General features: G+C 42.5%; 1 protein-coding gene across 1 annotated transcript; it reads right to left on the reverse strand.

Annotated features, from left to right (window-relative positions):
* Positions 1-4509: 4509 nt before the first annotated feature.
* Positions 4510-21878, reverse strand: LOC110487845 (protein L-Myc-1b). Its single transcript, XM_021559759.2, has 2 exons — positions 20310-21878; positions 4510-7018 (listed from the first exon to the last, which is right to left on the reverse strand). Exons 1-2 carry the CDS (start codon positions 20947-20949, stop codon positions 6207-6209), a joined length of 1452 nt encoding a protein of 483 aa, XP_021415434.2. The 5' UTR covers positions 20950-21878; the 3' UTR covers positions 4510-6206.
* Between the last annotated feature and the right edge of the window lie 3387 nt (positions 21879-25265).

A 25265-nucleotide genomic window follows, 5' to 3' on the forward strand; every position in this document is an offset into this window, starting at 1 on the left:
AATAAATATTATTCCACTTCATGATTGTGTCCCACTTGTTGTTGATTCTTCACAAAAAAAATACAGTTTTATATCTTTATGTTTGAAGCCTGAAATGTGGCAAAAGGTCGCAAAGTTCAAGGGGGCCGAATACTTTCGCAAGGCACTGTATCTGTGACTATCTTCTCTGTTTTCACAGTGTGAATGATTCTAGACCATTCCTATGAGATTGGCATTATACATGAACAGGAAGTAGGTTAGACATAGAATGGAGAACAGAGACCTGAGGTTACGTTTTAAATTAAATGTATTATCGTTGTCTGATTCTCTTCCACACGTAGAAGGCTTATGAGGAAGTGAAACGTGCCACCCCAGAGTGAAACGTATTCTGGTCCACTGCCAACGTGACTGTGTCTGACAGCAGAGACGGACTAGTGACAAATACAAACACCACCAGTGGGCAACAGCCAATCCGGAGGAGGCGTAAATAGACCTGAAAGAAGGGATGAATAGAAAGAGTAGTGAAAGCGAAGAGATGATTTCCGTTTTACTCTCTCCCTCCGGCTCTCTCTCCCTCCTGCTCTCTCTCCCTCCTGCTCTCTCTCTCCCTCCGGCTCTTTCTCCCTCCTGCTCTCTCTCCCTCCTGCTCTCTCTCCCTCCTGCTCTCTCGCCCTCCTGCTCTCTCGCCCTCCTGCTCTCTCGCCCTCCTGCTCTCTCTCCCTCCGGCTCTCTCTCCCTCCGGCTCTTTCTCCCTCCTGCTCTCTCTCTCCCTCCGGCTCTTTCTCCCTCCTGCTCTCTCTCCCTCCGGCTCTCTCTCCCTCCTGCTCTCTCTCCCTCCGGCTCTCTCTCCCTCCGGCTCTCTCTCCCTCCTGCTCTCTCTCTCCCCTATTTTCTCACCCTCTTCATCATCTCTCTCTCTCTCAGCCAGAGGGAGTAATCCAAGCTTTCAGGAGTACCTTCAGTAGCAGCTCAGCCTCTGAACCCAGGCTGCCAAAAAGGTGCCACCCAACCTGAACCTCAAGCTCTCTGGGCCCGTATCCACAAAGCGTCGGAGTAATGATCTAGGATCTGTCCATATACACGGAGTGTACAAAACATTAAGAACACCTTCCTAATATTGGGAGTTGCACCCCCCCCCCCCTCCCCTTAGAACATTCCTCGGGGTATGGACTCTACAAGGTGTTGAAAGCGTTCCACAGGGATGCTGGGCCCATGGTAACTCCAATGCTTCCCACAGTTGTCAAGTTAGCTGGATGTCCTTTGGGTCGTGGACCTTTCTTGATACACACTGGGAAACTGTTGCGCGTGAAAAACCCAGCAGCGTTGCAGTTCTTTACACACTCAAACTGGTGTGCCTGGCACCTACTACCATACCCCCGGTCTTACCTATTCATCCTCTGAATGGCATACCTACACCATGTCTCAAGGCTTAAAAATACTTATTTAAACCGTCTCCTCCCCTTCATCAACACTGATTGAAGTGGATTTAACAACTGGCATTAATAAGGGATCATAGCGTTTACCTGGATTCACCTGGTCAGTCTATATCATGGAAAGAGATGTTGATAATGTTTTGTACAAGCCCCCCAAAAAACGGATCGAATAAAATTTTATTTCTCACATGTGCCCGAATACAACAGTTTTTTTTGACCGTGAAATGCTTACTTACCTGTCCCAAATAGCACTCTATTCCCTACATACTTACTTACCTGTCACAAATAGTACTCTATTCCCTACATACTTACTTACAAGGCCCCTTATTAACAAACGATACAGAATTCGTTGTTTAAAGTGAGGAACAAAAACAAAAAGCATACACAATAAAATAATAACTTCTTCTGAGATCTCTCACTGGTTAAGGATGATGACAGCCCACTGAGTAGGCTATATTAAGACACCCTCAAGTCTGTTACAGTACAGGGCTAGGGCCTGTCCCAAATAGTACTCTATTCCCTACATACTTACTTACAAGGCCCCTTATTAACAAACTATACAGAATTCGTTGTTTAAAGTGAGGAACAAAAACAAAAAGCATACACAATAAAATAATAACTTCTTCTGAGATCTCTCACTGGTTAAGGATGATGACAGCCCACTGAGTAGGCTATATTAAGACACCCTCAAGTCTGTTACAGTACAGGGCTAGGGCCTGTCCCAAATAGCACTCTATTCCCTACATAGTGAACTTCTTTGGACCAGGACCCATAGGCTTCTAATGGACCCATAGGGTTCTTGCAACAACAACAAAAAATACTGGATAAAAAGTTCACTATATAGGGAATAGGGTGCCATAAAGTACTGGTCTAATGTAGTGCACTAAATAGGGAATAGGGTGCCATATGGCTCTGGTCAGAATTAGTGCACTATATAAAAATAAAAAAAAGAGTGCGCAATTTGGAACACATTCCTAGTTTCAGAGCAACTCTGTTGCTATGGCTTGAACTAATCAACCCCAGCCTTTCTAACTAGCTGGTGGGATAGGGCTGAGATGGTGGGTTCACATGGGGCCACGGACCAGTCAAGGCATTTAAGCACTTGATCCTCTTGGGTACACTAACGTGATATTTTAGAGAGTGAAAGCTAGACATGTGATTGGATTAAACAGAGGAGCAGTCTGCAAATGACTTTACCTTGAGAGAGAGAGAGAGAGAGAGAGAGAGAGAGAGAGAGAGAGAGAGACAGAGAGACAGAGAGACAGAGAGACAGAGAGAGACAGACAGGGAGAGAGACAGAGGGAGAGAGAGACAGAGAGAGAGAGAGAGAGGGAGACAGGGAGAGAGACAGACAGAGCGAGAGACAGAGAGAGAGACAGAGAGAGAGAGACAGAGAGAGAGAGAGAGAGAGACAGAGAGAGAGACATTTGTAATGTCTTTACTGTTTTGAAACCTCTGTATGTGTAATGTTTACTGTTAATTTTTGTTGTTTTTCACTTTATATTTTCACTTTGTATGTTGTCTACCTCACTTGCTTTGGCAATGTTAACACATGTTTCCCATGCCAATAAAGCCCTTGAATTGAATTGAGACAGAGACACAGAGAGAGAGGGAGACAGAGAGAGAGAGGGAGACAGAGAGAGAGAGACAGAGAGAGAGAGACAGAGGGAAGAGGGAGGAGAACAGCAGCTCATACCAACCATACATCTAAATAATACAATTGTAAACCAGTCTTCAGCTCACACCAAGAAAGCAACTCTGTAGGAAAAAATAGTACAAAACCTTTCCTTATCCCCCCCTGCAATTCTGACAACAAAACAAACAAAAAATGTAAAGACAGGCATTGAAAACAGTGTCATTAATGTGATCAAAGTAAAGTTTCAATAGTGTTATTATTTTTATTTAAATGTTTTTATTCATTTATCCTCTTTATTAACAAAAAATAGAAGCATTTTGAGACATGTTTGAGCTAACCCAGTTTCAGGACACACAGGAAAGACAATATAGGAAGAGATCTGAATGCTCTGCTGTTGTTTCATTACAGAAGGATACTAGTACCACATGCACACACACACAGAGATATATATATATATATAGAGAGAGAGAGACATACACACACACACAGAGATATATATATATAGAGAGAGAGAGACATACACACACACACAAAGATATATATATAGAGAGAGAGACATACACACACACAGAGAGAGAGAGAGAGAGAGAGAGAGAGAGAGAGAGAGAGAGAGAGCGATACACACACACACACACAGAGAGAGAGAGAGTGAGAGCGAGAGAGATACACACACAGAGAGAGTGCGAGAGAGATACACACACACACACAGAGAGAGTGCGAGAGAGATACACACACACACACAAAGAGAGAGAGTGAGAGAGATACACACACAGAGAGAGTGCGAGAGAGATACACACACACACACAGAGAGAGAGAGTGAGAGAGGTACACACACACACAGAGAGAACGAGAGAGATACACACACACACACAGAGAGAGAGAACGAGAGAGATACACACACACACAGAGAGAGAGAACGAGAGAGATACACACACACACAGAGAGAGAGAGTGCGAGAGAGATACACACACACACACAGAGAGAGAGAACGAGAGAGATACACACACACACAGAGAGAGAGCGAGAGAGATACACACACACACACAGAGAGAGAGCGAGAGAGATACACATACACACAGAGAGAGAGAGCGAGAGAGATACACACACACACACAGAGAGAGAGCGAGAGAGATACACACACAGAGAGAGAGCGAGAGAGATACACACACAGAGAGAGAGCGAGAGAGAGATACACACACACACAGAGAGAGAGCGAGAGAGATACACACACACACACACAGAGAGAGAGCGAGAGAGAGATACACACACACACACAGAGAGAGAGCGAGAGAGATACACACACAGAGAGAGAGCGAGAGAGATACACACACAGAGAGAGAGCGAGAGAGATACACACACACAGAGAGAGAGAGCGAGAGAGAGATACACACACAGACACAGAGAGAGAGCGAGAGAGATACACACACAGAGAGAGAGCGAGAGAGATACACACACAGAGAGAGAGCGAGAGAGATACACATACACACAGAGAGAGAGCGAGAGAGAGAGAGAAAAAAAGAGAGAAAAAGAGAGAGACAGAGACATACAAAGAGAAAGAGAGACACACACGTGACAGTCTATGTACATTGCCATGCTGATCTGGACATAGTTCACAATCAATGGATTCACTCATGACATCATAGAACCTTACAGACAATAACAGGACATACAATAGATGCACAGTTTGCAAATAATATAGGGCCAACCTCAATCCATCCCTGATTTTAACAAATCCCTGGTTTATAATATAGGGTTCAGATCCATCCCTGGTTTTGACTCAGTCCTGGTTTATAATATAGGGTTCAGATCCATCCCTGGTTTTGACTCAGTCCTGGTTTATAATATAGGGTTCAGATCCATCCCTGGTTTTGACTCAGTCATGGTTTATAATATAGGGTTCAGATCCATCCCTGGTTTTGACTCAGTCCTGGTTTATAATATAGGGTTCAGATCCATCCCTGGTTTTGACTCAGTCCTGGTTTATAATATAGGGTTCAGATCCATCCCTGGTTTTGACTCAGTCATGGTTTATAATATAGGGTTCAGATCCATCCCTGGTTTTGACTCAGTCCTGGTTTATAATATAGGGTTCAGATCCATCCCTGATTTATAATATATGGTTCAGATCCATCCCTGGTTTTGACTCAGTCCTGGTTTATAATATAGGGTTCAGATCCATCCCTGGTTTTGACTCAGTCATGGTTTATAATATAGGGTTCAGAGCCATCCCTGGTTTTGACTCAGTCCTGGTTTATAATATAGGGTTCAGATCCATCCCTGATTTATAATATAGGGTTCAGATCCATCCCTGATTTATAATATATGGTTCAGATCCATCCCTGGTTTTGACTCAGTCCTGGTTTATAATATAGGGTTCAGATCCATCCCTGGTTTTGACTCAGTCCTGGTTGATAATATAGGGTTCAGATCCATCCTGGTTTTGACTCAGTCCTGGTTTATAATATAGGGTTCAGATCCATCCCTGATTTATAATATAGGGTTCAGATCCATCCCTGATTTATAATATATGGTTCAGATCCATCCCTGGTTTTGACTCAGTCATGGTTTATAATATAGGGTTCAGATCCATCCCTGGTTTTGACTCAGTCCTGGTTTATAATATAGGGTTCAGATCCATCCAAAGGCTTCTCTCCATGCTAGCCACTAACAGTCTGTCAGTGAGTTGGTTTTCAGTCAGTCCTGGTGAAGAGTACGTTCCATCGACTAGAGGTCGCTGCCAGTCATTCAGGCAGTCAGTGAGTTTAGGGGTGTTGTTTGAGCTGTGCCAACCTGCCAGTCAGTGAGTTTAGGGGTGCTGTTTGAGCTGTGCCAACCTGCCAGTCAGTGAGTTTAGGGGTGCTGTTTGAGCTGTGCCAACCTTGCCAGTCAGTGAGTTTAGGGGTGCTGTTTGAGCTGTGTCAACCTGCCAGTTAGTGAATTTAGGGGTGCTGTTTGAGCTGTGCCAACCTGCCAGTCAGTGAGTTTAGGGGTGCTGTTTGAGCTGTGCCAACCTGCCAGTCAGTGAGTTTGGGGTGCTGTTTGAACTGTGCCAACCTGCCAGTCAGTGAGTTTAGGGGTGTTGTTTGAGCTGTGCCAACCTGCCAGTCAGTGAGTTTACGGGTGTTGTTTGAGCTGTGCCAACCTGCCAGTCAGTGAGTTTAGGGATGTTGTTTGAGCTGTGCCAGCCTACGGAGCAGCTGCTGCTGCCTGGCCTTCAGCTGCCGTTTCTCCTGCGCCCGCTGGCGCTCGCTGGAATGCAGCTGTCCCAGGTACTCAGTGGCGCGTGTCAGGATGGCCACCTTGGGCGTCTTCGAACACTCTGCCAAGTCGGGGATCTCATCCCGCAGTGTCAGGAAACGAGAGCGCAGGTCATTGCGCCGTTTTCGTTCCAGGAAGTTATGTGTCTTGCGTTTGTCTGTGTCCTCATAGTCGGAGGACTGGGGGCTGCAGGGGTGAGAGGAGGATAATCGAGGAGAGGCAGACGGGGATCCACAAGGGGAGGGTGTGTTGGCGTCAGATGATTCCGACCCGATGGTTGCTACGGCGACATGTGGTTTGCTCTCAGAGTTCTGATTGGATGTGGAGGCGGGGTGCAGGTGTGGCTGGGTGTTAGAGAAGTTATGAGAAGAGTTTGAGGGCTCGTGTCGGAACCTCTTTCTGGGGAGGGCGGGGGCTGTGTGTCCAGGGAGGGCGGGGGCTGTGTGTGTGTCCGGGGAGGGCGCTGCGTAGTTGTGGTGCTGTTGGTGGATAGAGATGTGGAAGCGTTTCATACACGGGTTCAGAGCATCCGCCCGGACCATGATTGTCACCGGCGTCCGTCTGTTTAGCCTGCCGCCGCGGCCCCCGGTAACTCTGCTGTTGACCAGCCGTCGGGACTTGTACCGCTTGTGTTCCACCGTCACCACATCAATCTCCTCTTCGTCGTCGTCGTCATCATCATCGTCGTCGTCATGGTCACTAGATTCGTCATCTGTTGGAACAATGAATGGAGCAAGTTAGTGACCACAGCAGAACAATGTGACAATAAGCATGATGTTGATTCCAGAAATCCCTTTCCGTGTACCCTTTTTAACCATGTCACCATGTTTGATTATCAGCTGTTGTCAAACACACATGGATCTTGAAAAGAATGACTCTCTTCCTCGATATTTCTGCAGCAAATTCAACTAGCTGAAAAGACAGATTGAGTACAAACATTCTGGCATTTAAAGCATACCCTTTTTTTTCTATATTTCACATACTATAAAAAGTTATATTTTTGCCTACCCATAATGCCCTAGTATTTAGAACGTAGGTACAGGTATTTAGACATGGCCACACACATAAGGGAGGTTGGTGGCACCTTAACATTGGGGAGGACGGGCTCGTGGTTATGGCTGGAGCAAGAATCACTGGAATGGTATCAAATACATCAAAAACACACCGTTTCCAAACACTCTGTTCCACCCATTATTATGAGCCGTCCTCCCCTCAGCAGCCTCCACTGGGCTCAAGCTCTCTCTCTCTCCGGTTATCCATCTCAGTCATGTGTCATGAGAGACAGACAGACACAGACACAGAGAGAGAGAGAGAGAGAGAGAGAGAGAGAGAGAGAGAGAGAGAGAGAGAGAGAGACAGAGAGAGACAGAGAGAGAGAGAGAGAGAGAGAGAGAGAGAGACAGAGAGAGAGAGAGAGAGAGAGAGAGAGAGAGAGAGAGAGAGAGAGAGAAATAGACACACAGAAATAGACACACAGAAATAGACACACAGAAATAGACACACATAAATAGACAGAGAGCGAGAGAGAGAGAGAGAAATAGACTAGAGGTCGACCGATTAATCGTAATGGCCGATTAATTAGGGCCGATTTCAAGTTTTCGTAACAATCGGAAATTGGTATTTTTGGGCGCCGATTTGCCGATCTAAAAAAAATGTATACCTTCATTTAACTAGGCAAGTCAGTTAAAGAACACATTCTTATTTTCAATGACGGCCTAGGAACTGTGGGTTAACTGCCTCATTCAGGGGCAGAACGACAGATTTTCACCTTGTCAGCTCGGGGGATCCAATCTTATTACAGTTAACTAGTCCACCGCAATAACGACCTGCCTCTCTCTCGTTGCATTCCACAAGGAAACTGCCTGTTACGCGAATGCAGTAAGCCAAGGTAAGTTGCTAGCTAGCATTAAACTTATCTTATAAAAAACAATCAATCATAATCACTAGTTAACTACATATGGTTGATGATATTACTAGATATTATCTAGCGTGTCCTGCATGGCAAATAATCTGACTGAGCATACAAGTATCTAAGTTTCAGAGTGAGTATACAAGTAAATAAGTATCTGACTGAGCATTCAAGTATCTAAGTATCTGACTGAGCATACAAGCATACAAGTATCTAAGTATCTGACTGAGCATACAAGCAAACAAGTATCTAAGTATCTGACTGAGCATACAAGCAAACAAGTATCTAAGTATCTGACTGAGCATACAAGCATACAAGTAGCTAAGTATCTGACTGAGCATACAAGCATACAAGTATCTAAGTATCTGATTGAGCATACAAGTAGCTAAGTATCTGACTGAGCATACAAGCATACAATTATCTAAGTATCTGACTGAGCATACAAGCATACAAGTATCTAAGTATCTGACTGAGCATACAAGTAGCTAAGTATCTGACTGAGCATACAAACATACAAGTATCTAAGTATCTGACTGAGCATACAAGCATACAAGTATCTAAGTATCTGACTGAGCATACAAGCATACAAGTATCTAAGTATCTGACTGAGCATACAAGCATACAAGTATCTAAGTATCTGACTGAGCGGTGGTAGGCAGAAGCAGGCGCGTAAACATTCATTCAAACAGCTCTTCCGTGCATTTCAAATCAAATCAAAATCAAATTTTATTTGTCACATACACATGGTTAGCAGATGTTAATGCGAGTGTAGCGAAATGCTTGTGCTTCTAGTTCCGACAATGCAGTAATAACAAGTAATCTAACTAACAATTCCAAAACTACTGTCTTGTACACAGTGTAAGGGGATAAAGAATATGTACATAAGGATATATGAATGAGTGATGGTACAGAGCAGCATAGGCAAGATACAGTAGATGGTATCGGGTACAGTATGTACAAATGAGATGAGTATGTAAACAAAGTGGCATAGTATAGTATAAAGTGGCTAGTGATACATGTATTACATAAGGATACCGTCGATGATATAGAGTACAGTATATACGTATGCATATGAGATGAATAATGTAGGGTAAGTAACATTTATATAAGGTAGCATTGTTTAAAGTGGCTAGTGATATATTTACATCATTTCCCATCAATTCCCATTATTAAAGTGGCTGGAGTTGAGTCAGTGTCAGTGTGTTGGCAGCAGCCACTCAGTGTTAGTGGTGGCTGTTTAACAGTCTGATGGCCATGAGATAGAAGCTGTTTTTCAGTCTCTCGGTCCCAGCTTTGATGCACCTGTACTGACCTCGCCTTCTGGATGATAGCGGGGTGAACAGGCAGTGGCTCGGGTGGTTGATGTCCTTGATGATCTTTATGGCCTTCCTGTGACATCGGGTGGTGTAGGTGTCCTGGAGGGCAGGTAGTTTGCCCCCGGTGATGCGTTGTGCAGACCTCACTACCCTCTGGAGAGCCTTACGGTTGAGGGCGGTGCAGTTGCCATACCAGGCGGTGATACAGCCCGCCAGGATGCTCTCGATTGTGCATCTGTAGAAGTTTGTGAGTGCTTTTGGTGACAAGCCGAATTTCTTCAGCCTCCTGAGGTTGAAGAGGCGCTGCTGCGCCTTCTTCACGATGCTGTCTGTGTGAGTGGACCAATTCAGTTTGTCTGTGATGTGTATGCCGAGGAACTTAAAACTTGCTACCCTCTCCACTACTGTTCCATCGATGTGGATAGGGGGGTGTTCCCTCTGCTGTTTCCTGAAGTCCACAATCATCTCCTTAGTTTTGTTGACGTTGAGTGTGAGGTTGTTTTCCTGACACCACACTCCGAGGGCCCTCACCTCCTCCCTGTAGGCCGTCTCATCGTTGTTGGTAATCAAGCCTACCACTGTTGTGTCGTCCGCAAACTTGATGATTGAGTTGGAGGCGTGCGTGGCCACGCAGTCGTGGGTGAACAGGGAGTACAGGAGAGGGCTCAGAACGCAACCTTGTGGGGCCCCAGTGTTGAGGATCAGCGGGGAGGAGATGTTGTTGCCTACCCTCACCACCTGGGGGCGGCCCGTCAGGAAGTCCAGTACCCAGTTGCACAGGGCGGGGCCGAGACCCAGGGTCTCGAGCTTGATGACGAGCTTGGAGGGTACTATGGTGTTGAATGCCGAGCTGTAGTCGATGAACAGCATTCTCACATAGGTATTCCTCTTGTCCAGATGGGTTAGGGCAGTGTGCAGTGTGGTTGAGATTGCATCGTCTGTGGACCTATTTGGGCGGTAAGCAAATTGGAGTGGGTCTAGGGTGTCAGGTAGGGTGGAGGTGATATGGTCCTTGACTAGTCTCTCAAAGCACTTCATGATGACGGATGTGAGTGCTACGGGGCGGTAGTCATTTAGCTCAGTTACCTTAGCTTTCTTGGGAACAGGAACAATGGTGGCCCTCTTGAAGCATGTGGGAACAGCAGACTGGTATAGGGATTGATTGATTGATTGATTTTGCCAGCAGCTCTTCGCTGTGCGTCATTGCGCAGCTTCCGACCCTATCAACTCCCGAGATGAGGCTGGTGTAACCGAAGTGAAATGGCTAGCTAGTTAGCGCGCGCTAATAGCGTTTCAAACGTCACTCGTTCTGAGCCTTCCAGTAGCTGTTCCCCTTGCTCTGCGTGGGTAACGCTGCTTCGATGGTGGCTGTTGTTGTTGTGTTGCTCGTTCGAGCCCAGGGAGGAGCGAGGAGAGGGTCGGAAGCTATACTGTTACACTGGCAATACTAAAGTGCCTATAAGAACATCTAATAGTCAAAGGTTAATGAAATACAAATGGTATAGAGGGAAATAGTCCTATAATTCCTATATTAACTACAACCTAAAACTTCTTACCTGGGAATATTGAAGACTCATGTTAAAAGGAACCACCAGCTTTCATATGTTCTCATGTTCTGAGCAAGGAACTGAAACCTTAGCTTTCTTACATGGCACATATTGCACTTTTACTTTCTCCTCCAACACTTATTTTTGCATTATTTAAACGAAATTGAACATGTTTCATTATTTATTTGAGGCTAAATTGATTTTATTGATGTATTATATTAAGTTAAAATAAGTGTTCATTCAGTATTGTTGTAATTGTCATTATTACATAAAAAAATATAAAAAATAGTCAAATTAATCGATATCGGCTTTTTTGGTCCTCCAATAGTCGGTATCGGTATCGGCGTTGAAAAATCACAATCGGTCGACCTTTAAAATAGACACACAGAAATAGACACAGAGAGAGTGAGAGAGAGAGACAGAGAAATAGACAAACCAAAATAGACACAGAGAGAGAGACAGAGAAATAGACACACAGAAATAGACACAGAGAGAGAGACAGAGAAATAGACACACAGAAGTAGACACAGAGGGCGAGAGAGAGAACGAGAAATAGACACAGAGAGCGAGAGAGAGACCGAGACCACTGCACGACCAGACCAATGCCCCTCCTGCCCTCCACCTCCGGCAAAGAAGGCCTGAACATGAGTCACACATACGCCCAGGCCGTGAGCAGGAAAACAGGCCCAACCCCCACTCTTACACTAGCCCAAGCCAATGGTATGTATCAGATGCTCAGCAGACTCTGCTCACACTTACTGGCCTGAGGCCAAACCACACCACTATAGAACACAAAGCCTTCACTATCTCATGCTGGAATATTCAAGGCCTGAGGTCATCTGCCTTTGGCCCAAAGAGCAGGAATCCAGACTTCAAATAAATCAGAAATACAGACCTTGTCATCCTACAAGAAACCTGGTATAGAGGAGATGGACCCACTGGTTGCCCTCTAGGTTACAGAGAGCTGGTAGTCCCATCCATCAAACTACCAGGTGTGAAACAGGGAAGGGACTCAGGGGGTATGCTAATTTGGTATAGAGCAGACCTAACTCACTCCATTCAATTAATCAAAACAGGAACATTTTACATTTGGCTAGAATTTCAAAAAGAAAATGATCGTAACAGAGAAAAATGTCCTCCTGTGTGCTACCGATATCCCCCCACTAGAATCCCCATACTTTAATGAAGACTGATTTCCCGTTCCAGAGTGGAGAAGCTGTCATTTTCAGGCCCAGGGACATGTACTAGTCTGTGGCGACCTAAATGCCAGAACCGGACAAGAACCTGACACCCTCAGCACACAGGGGGACAAACACCTGCCTGCAGGTGACAGCGTTCCCTCCCCCATGTGCCCCCCAAGGCACAACTACGACAACATAACCAACAAAAACAGGTCACAGCTACTGCAGCTCTGTTGCATGCTGGGTATGTACATAGTCAATGGTAAGCTTCGAGGGGACTCCTACGATAGGTACACCTATAGCTCAGCTCTTACCAGTAGTACTGTAAACTACTTTGTCACTGACCTCAACCCAGGGTATCTCAGAGCGTTCACAGTCAGCCCACTGACACCCCTATCAGATCAGAGCAAAATCACAGTCTATTTGAACAGAGCAACACTCAACCACGAGGCATCAAAGCCCAACCGCATGATCTCAAAGAGAAGACAGGATATACATGTGGCCACTGCCCACAAAATGAGCTGGAAACAGAGCGGCACTTCCTAACCTCCTCCCGAATGTACCTCTCTCTCTCTTGCTCCCCCCTCTCTCTCTCTCTGTCTCCCCCCCCCCCCCTCTCTCTCTCTCCCCTTCTCTCTCTCTCTCTGTCTCTCTTTCTCTCTCTCTCTGAAATGAGCCTGGGCAATCAAGCCACGTGCCGTAAGAAATTCACTACAGCCATTCATTCACTATACAGTAATACATATTTTAGGCATCGTTGCTTTTAAGAACTTCAGTCATTCACAACGCAGAAATCTCTTAGCCTTGTGTCAACGTGTGATTTTTAACACTGGGCCTTGATTTAACACACATATGTAATAACAGTTGATATCAGCTCCAACTCTGGACTAGACACCAAGGAGCCAGTGGTAGTACTGCTGCTCCCTCCACCCATCCCAAATGGCACCCTAGTCCCTATATAGTGAACTACTTTTGACAAGAGCAAAAAAAAAAAAAAAAAATCAGTAGTGGACTATATAGGGTCTAAGTGTTCCATTTGGGATGCTTTCTCCTTGTAAATTGAAAGAGAAAGACACCAAAGTAATTGATTCCCTGTGGATTCGGCTGCTGTTGAAGTGGTAATAGCTTGGAGATAAATATAATGGCAGCCCAATGGCCCAAAGGGAGGAGGGGATTATAGGCTATAGAGCAGAGGCCCGCGGAACAGATCCAGCTTGTTTCGCAATTTAAAATGGTCTTTTGATCAATTCAAGGTTTAATGTCACGTCCACAAGTAGAGTGAAATGCCTTTCTTGCAAACTCTAACCGCAAGAAAGCAGTAATCAATATATATGTAAAATAAATAATAAGAAATATCAAGAAATATCAATACCATACTATATACAGGGTTAGTTAATACCATACTATATACAGGGTCAGTTAATACCATACTATATACAGGGTCAGTTAATACCATACTATATACAGGGTCAGTTAATACCATACTATATACAGGGTCAGTTAATACCATACTATATACAGGGTCAGTTAATACCATACTATATACAGGTTCAGTTATTACCATACTATATACAGGGTTAGTTAATACCATACTATATACAGGGTCAGTTAATACCATACTATATACAGGGTCAGTTATTACCATACTATATACAGGGTCAGTTAATACCATACTATATACAGGGTCAGTTAATACCATACTATATACAGGGTCAGTTAATACCATACTATATACAGGGTCAGTTAATACCATACTATATACAGGGTCAGTTAATACCACACTATATACAAGGTCAGTTAATACCATACTATATACAGGGTTAGTTAATACCATTACTATATACAGGGTCAGTTAATACCATACTATATACAGGGTCAGTTAATACCATACTATATACAGGGTCAGTTAATACCATACTATATACAGGGTCAGTTAATACCATACTATATACAGGGTCAGTTAATACCATACTATATACAGGGTCAGTTAGTACCACACTATATACAGGGTCAGTTAGTACCATACTATATACAGGGTCAGTTAATACCATACTATATACAGGGTCAGTTAATACCATACTATATACAGGGTCAGTTCAATACCCTACTATATACAGGGTCAGTTAATACCATACTATATACAGGGTCAGTTAATACCATACTATATACAGGGTCAGTTCAATACCATACTATATACAGGGTCAGTTAATACCATACTATATACAGGGTCAGTTAATACCATACTATATACAGGGTCAGTTAATACCATACTATATACAGGGTCAGTTAATACCATACTATATACAGGGTCAGTTAATACCATACTATATACAGGGTCAGTTAATACTATACTATATACAGGGTCAGTTAGTACCATACTATATACAGGGTCAGTTAATACTATACTATATACAGGGTCAGTTAATACCATACTATATACAGGGTCAGTTAATACCATACTATATACAGGGTCAGTTAATACCATACTATATACAGGGTCAGTTAGTACCATACTATATACAGGGTCAGTTAATACTATACTATATACAGGGTCAGTTAGTACCATACTATATACAGGGTCAGTTAGTACCATACTATATACAGGGTCAGTTAATACCATACTATATACAGGGTCAGTTAATACCATAATATATACAGGGTCAGTTAATACCATACTATATACAGGGTCAGTTATTACTATACTATATACAGGGTCAGTTCAATACCATACTATATACAGGGTCAGTTATTACAATACTATATACAGGGTCAGTTAATACCATACTATATACAGGGTCAGTTAATACCATACTATATACAGGGTCAGTTAATACTATGCTATATACAGGGTCAGTTCAATACCATACTATATACAGGGTCAGTTCAATACCATACTATATACAGGGTCAGTTAATACCATACTATATACAGGGTCAGTTAATACTATACTATATACAGGGTCAGTTCAATACCATACTATATACAGGGTCAGTTCAATACCATACTATATACAGGGTCAGTTAATACCATACTATATACAGGGTCAGTTAATACCATACTATATACAGGGTCAGTTCAATACCATACTATATACAGGGTCAGTTAATACCATACTATATACAGGGTCAGTTAATACAATACTATATACAGGGTCAGTTAATACCATACTATATACAGGGTTAGTTAATACCATACTATATACAGGGTCAGTTAATACCATACTATATACAGGGTCAGTTCAATACCATACTATATACAGGGTCAGTTCAATACCATACTATATACAGGGTCAGTTAATACCATACTATATACAGGGTCAGTTAATACTATACTATATACAGGGTCAGTTAATACCATACTATATACAGGGTCAGTTAATACCATACTATATACAGGGTCAGTTAATACCATACTATATACAGGGTCAGTTAATACCATACTATATACAGGGTCAGTTCAATACCATACTATATACAGGGTCAGTTCAATACCATACTATATACAGGGTCAGTTAATACCATACTATATACAGGGTCAGTTAATACTATACTATATACAGGGTCAGTTCAATACCATACTATATACAGGGTCAGTTCAATACCATACTATATACAGGGTCAGTTAATACCATACTATATACAGGGTCAGTTAATACCACACTATATACAGGGTCAGTTCAATACCATACTATATAGCCAAAAGGTCGAATCTCAGACTGGACAATAAAAAGAAAATATTAATATGGGCAATAGAACACAGACACTGGCCAGAGGAACTCTGCCTAGGAGACCCGCATTCCAACTAGACACTAATGTACTTGTCCTCTTGCTCAGTTGTGCACCGGGGCCTCCCACTCCTCTTTCTATTCTGGTTAGAGACAGTTTGCGCTAATCTGTGAAGGGAGTAGTACACAGCGTTGTACGAGATCTTCAGTTTCTTGGCAATTTCTCACATGGAAAAGCCTTCATTTCCCAGAACAAGAATAGACTGACGAGTTTCAGAAGAAAGTGATTTGTTTCTGGCCATTTTGAGCCTGTAATCGAACCCACAAACGCTGATGCTCCAGATACTCAACTAGTCTAAAGAAGGCCAGTTTAGTTGCTTCTTTAATCAGAACAACAGTTTTCAGCTGTGTTAACATAATTGCAAAAGGGTTTTCTAATAATCAATTATCCTTTTAAAATGATAAACTTGGATTAGCGAACACAACATGCCATTGGAACACAGGAGTGATTCTTGCTGATAATTGGCCTCTACGCCTACGTAGAGTCATTAGTCAATAGTCATTTACAACATTAACAATGTCTACACTGTATTTCTGATCAATTTGATGTTATTTTAAATGGACAAAAAAAAAAATATTTCAATAACAAGGACATTTCTAAGTGACCACAAGCTTTTGAACGACAGTGTGAGATAAACAGAGTAGCAGCAGCTTGTACAGCCGCTTGTATGTGAGTGTGTAGAGTCAGTATACATGTAGGAGCATATTATGTGTGAGTGTGAAGGGTGTGAAGGGCCCTTTCACTGTGCATAGAGACGGTGACAAAAAAATTAAAATTCAAAAAAAGGGTCCATACAAACACAAGGTTAACTCAGATCGTCCGGGTAGCTATTTTATCAGTCTTATTTCTTGGGTGATAGAAGCTGTTCAAGAGCCTGTTGGTGTCAGACTTGATGCACTGGTACAGCTTGCTGTGCAGAAGCAGAGAGAACAGTCTATGGCTTGGGTGCTTGGAGTCTAACCATTTCCCCTGGCCTTCCTGCAGCACCTCCTGATATAGAGGTCCTGAATGGCAGGGAGCTCGGCCGCAGTGACGCACTGGGCTGTCCACACCACCCTCTGTAGCACCATGCGATGGAGGGCAGTGGTGTTGCCGTACCAAGCAGTCAAGATGCTCTCGATGGTACAGCTGTAAAACTATTTTGAGGATTTGAGGGCAGATGACAAACCTTTTCAACTCCCTGAGGGCGAAGAGGCGCCGTCGCGCCTTCTTCATGGCCGTGCATGTGTTTGGACCATTTTAAGTATTTAGTGATTTGGACACCGAGGAACTCTCAATCCGCTCCACTGCAGCCCCGTCAATATAGAGTCCCCCCCCAGTTTCCTCTAGTCCACGATCAGCTTCTTGGTCTTACTGACATTGAGATTGTTTGTTCTGGCACCACACTGTCAGGTCACTGACCTCCTCCTTGTAGGCTGACTCATTGTCACCGGTGATCAGGCCTACCACCGTCGTGTTGTCAGCCAACTTGATGGTGGTGTTGGAGTCATGAGTGGCCACGCAGTCGTGGGTTAACAGGGAGTACAGGAGGGGACTGAGCACACAACCCTGTGGGGCCCCCATGTTGAGGGTCAGTGTGCCGGAGGCGATGTTGCCTACCCTCACCACCTGGGGTCGGCCCGTCAGGAAGTCCAGGATTCAGTTGCAGAGGGATGTATTCAGACCCAGAGTCCGTAGCTTGGTGACGAGCTTAGAGGGGACGATGGTGTTGAACCTGTGGTCAATGAACAGCATCCTCACATACGTAGGTATCTAGGTGGGTGAGGGCAGTGTGGAGTGCAATTGAGATTGCGTCATGGATCTGTTGAGGTGGTATGCAAATGAAAAGGGTGTCTGGGATGATGGAGTTAATGTGTGCCATAACCAGCCTCTCAAAGCACTTCCTGATTACAGATGTGAGGGCTACAGGGTGGTAGTTATTGTGGCATGAAGCCTTAAAGTTCTGCGTATGCTCTGATTACGTACCCTGGAATACATTCAGGTCCCGCAGCCTTAACCTGATTAAAGACCTTTCTCACGTCAGCCTCAGAGAGCGATATCCTCTGAACATTAATTAAAAACAAATCTGCCCCCCCAAAAAAACGAATCCGACAAAAAATGTGATGTTTAGTGCCAAAAGGAGCCCTCATCCAATATTCTCCAATGGGAGAATCTGTTTTTCTGTAGTCCCGTCCATTATGTGCTGTCAATCAATATTATCCAACGTACCAGTTACAGCCAATCAGAGCTGCTAACAGGGGTGCAGGGTATGTCTGCCCGCCTATTGGCTCTTTCACCAAATCAGATACTTAAACTACCTCATACACCAGAGCGTGCTTTGTGCTTAACTCAGCGATGACTCAAAGAAACACTATGGACTCAGTTATGGGCTATCAGAAACGTTATCCTATCAACACCTGGCCTGCAACACGGCTTGTTTCGAAGTCTGCTGAGCATCACGATCCAAGTCATCAGTGCAGATCACTCCGTGATGTCAGAGTTTTTAGATAAACTGAAGAGCTAACTTTGGAACGAGATGAAGTCACCACAGAGGTGATGCAGTTTATTACAGGGAGTTGTTCTCTACTGATGCAGGCGAGAGACGTCTCTTCAAAAAGCTAAGCAACTGAGAAACGCCATGCATTAAAAAAAAAAGGTTTATGTGTAGAAAAATAGCAATAAACAAGACAGAAAATAACTAAATGATAAAGAAACAGAAAACAGAATGTGATGCTGGTCAACTGAGATAAATGATTTCCTATGTGTAGAAGAAAGAAGAGATGAAGCTATGTACAATGGACAGGAAAGTAGAAATTCATGAACTGGGGTAATTTTCAAGCACTTAAAATATATATTTTTTAGCAACATTTCATGTTAATAAAAGTGCTTCATAAGATTAGAATTGTGTTTGTGTCTTTTTAAAATATATATTTTTATATATATATATAGAGGTTTTAGGAAGATCAATCCCATGTAGAACATGTCTGACCCCCCCTGTTAATAGCCTTTAAATTTTTTGTTTTGTTTTTTTAATTTAAAAAAAATGTCTGGCCCCTTAAGAATATAGTTGAATAACCCTGCTATATACCATTATCATGCATGAGGTCAGATAGAGATAAGGACAGATTGGTTCCTTGGTATCTGTCTGTCAACCAACTAGTACTGATCTGAGGCCTATTCTGCATTTTCCATTAAAACTCAATTTTCCTTTTAAAACACTTCTGTGCTGAACGAGTGTATGCCTACCTGCACTGAGGAATCATTCATTCCTAGCTTTCTGGCACCCAACCCCCTTTCATACAGTATTGAAATAGATGATACTACATATGTGACTTAATAAATACGAATATCAAGCCTGGTATGAAACAGTGTCACACACTGCGAGAGATGAAGGTGAATGAACCTTTTTCATCACTGGTCTACTAGCCCATCACTAGTAAGTTGACCAAACCCAACTTCTGACACAATTGGTGCCGTTGCCACTTCAGTCCAGGAAGGAATGCCAAGACTCTGCACTGCAACAAGTCTCCATTGTGACATTCCACACACATTAGATAGAGAGAGACTAGTCACATGCCAACCTAAATACCCACACTGAAGACCAACGGAAAGTAGCTCAATGAAATGAAGAGAATGAAGAAAGCATATTTATTACAAGTTATTCAGTTTATCCAAGAAGCGATATTTAACATATTAGATAGAAAGACTAGTCACATGCCAACCTAAATACCTACACTGAAGACCAACGAAAAGTAGTTCAATGAATTGAAGAGAATGTAGAGAGCATATTTACAAGTTATTCAAGTTTATCCAAGAAGTGATATTTAACACACACACACACACACATATACATACACACATATACATATATAAATATATATAAAATGTAACGTGTTTCTTTCAGTGTAGTTGAGGATGAGGAAATGGTAAGACCATTAAAGTGAACCATAAATTATACTTGAAAAGGGAGAGTAGGCCAAGACACCGTTCTCTCTAGCAGCTGGTGTCTTGGACCATAGCCAATCAACAGATGTTTCCGATGGGAGGGTCATTTTCACAGAGCAGCGGGGCTGCCAGGGGCAACGAAATGCAGTCACTAAGCCTTCAGCAGCCACAGTACTACCAATACTGTTCAGAAAAACACATTGTGAAAACTGCCACCTACTAAAACTTTGTGGCCAGTAAGGTCACTTATGGCAAATTGGCTGCATCCACACTTATGATTGACATTATATAAGAGCTTTTCATAGTCAGTTTCACAGTCCAATGTTGAACTTATAACGTACCTGATGAGTCTGTGTGGGTCTCTGAACAGGAGGACACCAACGGTTTCTTAAACGTTCCCCCGGTTAGCGGGAAGGCGAGAACAGCAGCCGGGTCCACGCAATCCGTCGCCAGGCTACCGAGAACTGGAACAGCCGCGTCCACTGGCACCGTCACGCACTGCGCCCTCCCGGCGGTGGTGATTGCAGCTCCCAGCGCCTGCATGGGTAGTTTATTCGGACAGGAGGCAAGCCGCTCCCCGAAAACTTTCTCCAGCTGCTTGCCCGCTGAGAAGCCGCTCCACATGCAGTCCTGTACGATAATGGAGCTCAGGTTCCCCAAAGCCTCGTCGGCGGAACTGAATTTACACGGCACATCCTGGTCGTCCTCTTGACCCAAAAACTGGGACACCCACTCGAGTTTGTCCCCCAGCGAAGGGCAGACCATCCCGACCCCGGCGGCCCCCTCCAAAGTCCGAATAGGGGACATGGGCGGGGTTGGTACTAGTTCAAATTTCTTCCATATGTCTTCGCTGGGCGCAGTAGATTTAGAGAAATCCTCGTCAGGATCGTGGTCGTCGTAGAAGTAATGTTGATAGTGGTCGTACCCCATCTCCCAGCCGGACTCATAGTGAGAGGCGGTGGTGGAGTTTATGCCCGGCATCTAGAGGTCAGGGCAGGCGTGGTTGAGGAAGCGCACTCTTCAACTGTGAACTGATCTCCGTTAAGACTATCCTACCACGGAACAGAGAGACTTGGAATCAGCCTAGCACGTTGGACTGCTACAATAAACACAATAGTCTGTTATGATACAACTACGTAACACCACGTTTCGCAACATAGTTTGCATTACCTAATACAACAGTCCAACTACACCGGGGAAGTAGAGCCACAGTTCAGCAACCCTCTCTTTGTAGGCAAAAAAAAACACACACAAAAAAACGCTTATAACACCCTGTATGTCTCTTTCGGGTTACGTGGCTAATAAAATGTCGTTTAAATGATTACCAAAACAACAATTCCCAGATGTCTCAATAAATAAATAAAAGTTTTGCGTCTTCAGAGCAACACGACGTTTTACGGTAGTCAAAACAAACCGTTATCTCACAAAGCATTGAGAAAAAGCAAGAGAGCAAATAAATCCCAATCCACTGGTAGGCCTAAATCTGCCATAATTAAATAACAACAGGCGTGTTCACAAACCCCAAACTTCTGAAAACACTGCGATGTATGCTTTCTAGTAGTGGGCTATAGTAAATAAATAGAACACACTTCCGTCCGGGGATGAAGAAAAAAATTAAATGTTATCTAGGTTAAATATTTGAGTAATCCTTTTAGCGTTGGTGAAATTGAACGGGCGTCTTCTTAATGAATTCCTATAATGCGTAGTAACCAACACAGCGACGCTGAAGCTTCTTGCGGTAAATTACACTCAATAAATAGCTGTTGCTTTCAGTTGAACGCTCACTATTTGACTAGTACGCAGCATTCGGCACCAAACTGGGAAAAGTAACTCGTAGGTCTACTTTCCAAATCCAGTAACTTAGATAGATTTCACAATGGACACTTGACAACCCGACTAGTGCACTATATGATGCGGGAGAGAAAGACGGTGGTTTGCATAAAAGGCGTGGGGAGAGTAGAAAAGCCACGCCTGCCGTTTAAAGGGACATAGTCATTTCCAAGGAGTCCTTTTTTTACAAGGATGTCATGATGCAACATTACAAGACTGTGATTTAATAACCACGTGACCATGATATAGACCTCACCCGAACCCACGGCTGGTTCACCCTGCTGTGAGTCAAAGCTGCGACCGAGAGACAGATATACAATCCGGGCTCCGCCTGGTATTCTGCACTGAACATTAGACAAAGTCTCTAGCCAGCTACTTTCGATTCTCCACCTTGCAACTTAGACACTGTCTATACACACCATCCTATATAACTACTGTCTATACTGTCTATACACAGCATCCTATATAACTACTGTCTATACTGTCTATACACACCATCCTATTTAACTACTGTCTATACACACCATCCTATATAACTACTGTCTATACACACCATCCTATATAACTACTGTCTATACTGTCTATGCACACCATCCTATATATCTACTGTCTATACACACCATCCTATATATCTACTGTATATACACACCATTCTATCTAACTACTGTCTATACACACCATCCTAAAAACTACTGTCTATACACCCCATCCTATATAACTACTGTCTATACACACCATCCTATATAACTACTGTCTATACTGTCTATACACACCATCCTATATAACTACTGTCTATACACACCATCCTATTTAACTACTGTCTATACACACCATCCTATATAACTACTGTCTATACACACCATCCTATATAACTACTGTCTATACTGTCTATGCACACCATCCTATATATCTACTGTCTATACACACCATCCTATATATCTACTGTATATACACACCATTCTATCTAACTACTGTCTATACACACCATCCTAAAAACTACTGTCTATACACCCCATCCTATATAACTACTGTCTATGCACACCATCCTATATATCTACTGTCTATACACACCATCCTATATATCTACTGTATTTACACACCATTCTATCTAACTACTGTCTATACACACCATCCTAAAAACTACTGTCTATACACCCCATCCTATATAACTACTGTCTATACACACCATCCTCTATAACTACTGTCTAGACACACCATTCTATATAACTACTGTCTATACAGTCTATACACACCATCCTATATAACTACTGTCTATACACCATCCTATATATCTACTGTCTATACACACCATCCTATATATCTATTGTCTATACACCATCCTATATAACTACTGTCTATACACACCATCCTATATAACTACTGTCTATACTGTCTATACACACCATCCTATATAACTACTGTCTATACTGTCTATACACACCATCCTATATAACTACTGTCTATACACACCATCCTATATAACTACTGTCTATACTGTCTATACACACCATCCTATATATCTACTGTCTATACACACCATCCTATATATCTACTGTATATACACACCATTCTATCTAACTACTGTCTATACACAACATCCTAAAAACTACTGTCTATACACCCCATCCTATATAACTACTGTCTATACACACCATCCTATATATCTACTGTCTATACTGTCTATACACACCATCCTATATAACTACTGTCTATTCTGTCTATGCACACCATCCTATATATCTACTGTCTATACACACCATCCTATATATCTACTGTATATACACACCATTCTATCTAACTACTGTCTATACACACCATCCTAAAAACTACTGTCTATACACCCCATCCTATATAACTACTGTCTTTGCACACCATCCTATATATCTACTGTCTATACACACCATCCTATATATCTACTGTATATACACACCATTCTATCTAACTACTGTCTATACACACCATCCTAAAAACTACTGTCTATACACCCCATCCTATATAACTACTGTCTATACACACCATCCTCTATAACTACTGTCTAGACACACCATTCTATATAACTACTGTCTATACAGTCTATACACACCATCCTATATAACTACTGTCTATACACCATCCTATATATCTACTGTCTATACACACCATCCTATATATCTACTGTCTATACACCATCCTATATAACTACTGTCTATACACACCATCCTATATAACTACTGTCTATACTGTCTATACTGTCTATACTGTCTATACACACCATCCTATATAACTACTGTCTATACTGTCTATACTGTCTATACTGTCTATACACACCATCCTATATAACTACTGTCTATACACACCATCCTATATAACTACTGTCTAGACACACCAACCTATATAACAACTGTCTATACTGTCTCTACACACCATCCTATATAACTACTGTCTATACACACCATCCTATTATAACTACTGTCTATACTGTCTATACACACCATCCTATATACTACTGTCTATACTGTCTATACACACCATATTATATAACTACTGTCTATACACACCATCCTATTTAACTACTGTCTATACTGTCTATACACACCATCCTATATAACTACTGCTGTACACAACATCTTATATAACTACTGTCTATACACACCATCCTATATAACTACTGTCTATACACACCATCATTTATAACAACTGTCTATACACACCATCCTATATAACTACTGTCTATACACACCATCCTATTATAACTACTGTCTATACACACCATCCTATATACTACTGTCTATACTGTCTATACACACCATCCTATATAACTACTGTCTATAAACACTATCCTTTATAACTACTGTCTATACACACCATTCTATATAACTACTGTCTATACACACCATCCTATATACTACTGTCTATACACACCATCCTATATACTACTGTCTATACACACCATTCTATATAACTACTGTCTATACACACCATCCTATATAACTACTGTCTATACCGTCTATACACACCATCATTTATAACAACTGTCTATACACACCATCCTATATAACTACTGTCTATACACACCATCCTATTATAACTACTGTCTATACACACCATCCTATATACTACTGTCTATACTGTCTATACACACCATCCTATATAACTACTGTCTATAAACACTATCCTTTATAACTACTGTCTATACACACCATTCTATATAACTACTGTCTATACACACCATCCTATATACTACTGTCTATACACACCATCCTATATACTACTGTCTATACACACCATTCTATATAAGTACTGTCTATACACACCATTCTAAATAACTACTGTCTATACACACCATCCTATATAACTACTGTCTATACACGCCATCCTATAAATAACTACTGTCTATACACACCATCCTATTATAACTACTGTCTAGACACACCATCCTATATAACTACTGTCTAGACACAACATCCTATATAACTTCTGTCTAGACA

Source organism: Oncorhynchus mykiss, chromosome 32 (genome assembly GCF_013265735.2).
Source record: "Oncorhynchus mykiss isolate Arlee chromosome 32, USDA_OmykA_1.1, whole genome shotgun sequence".
NCBI classification, from domain to species: Eukaryota; Metazoa; Chordata; class Actinopteri; order Salmoniformes; family Salmonidae; genus Oncorhynchus; species Oncorhynchus mykiss.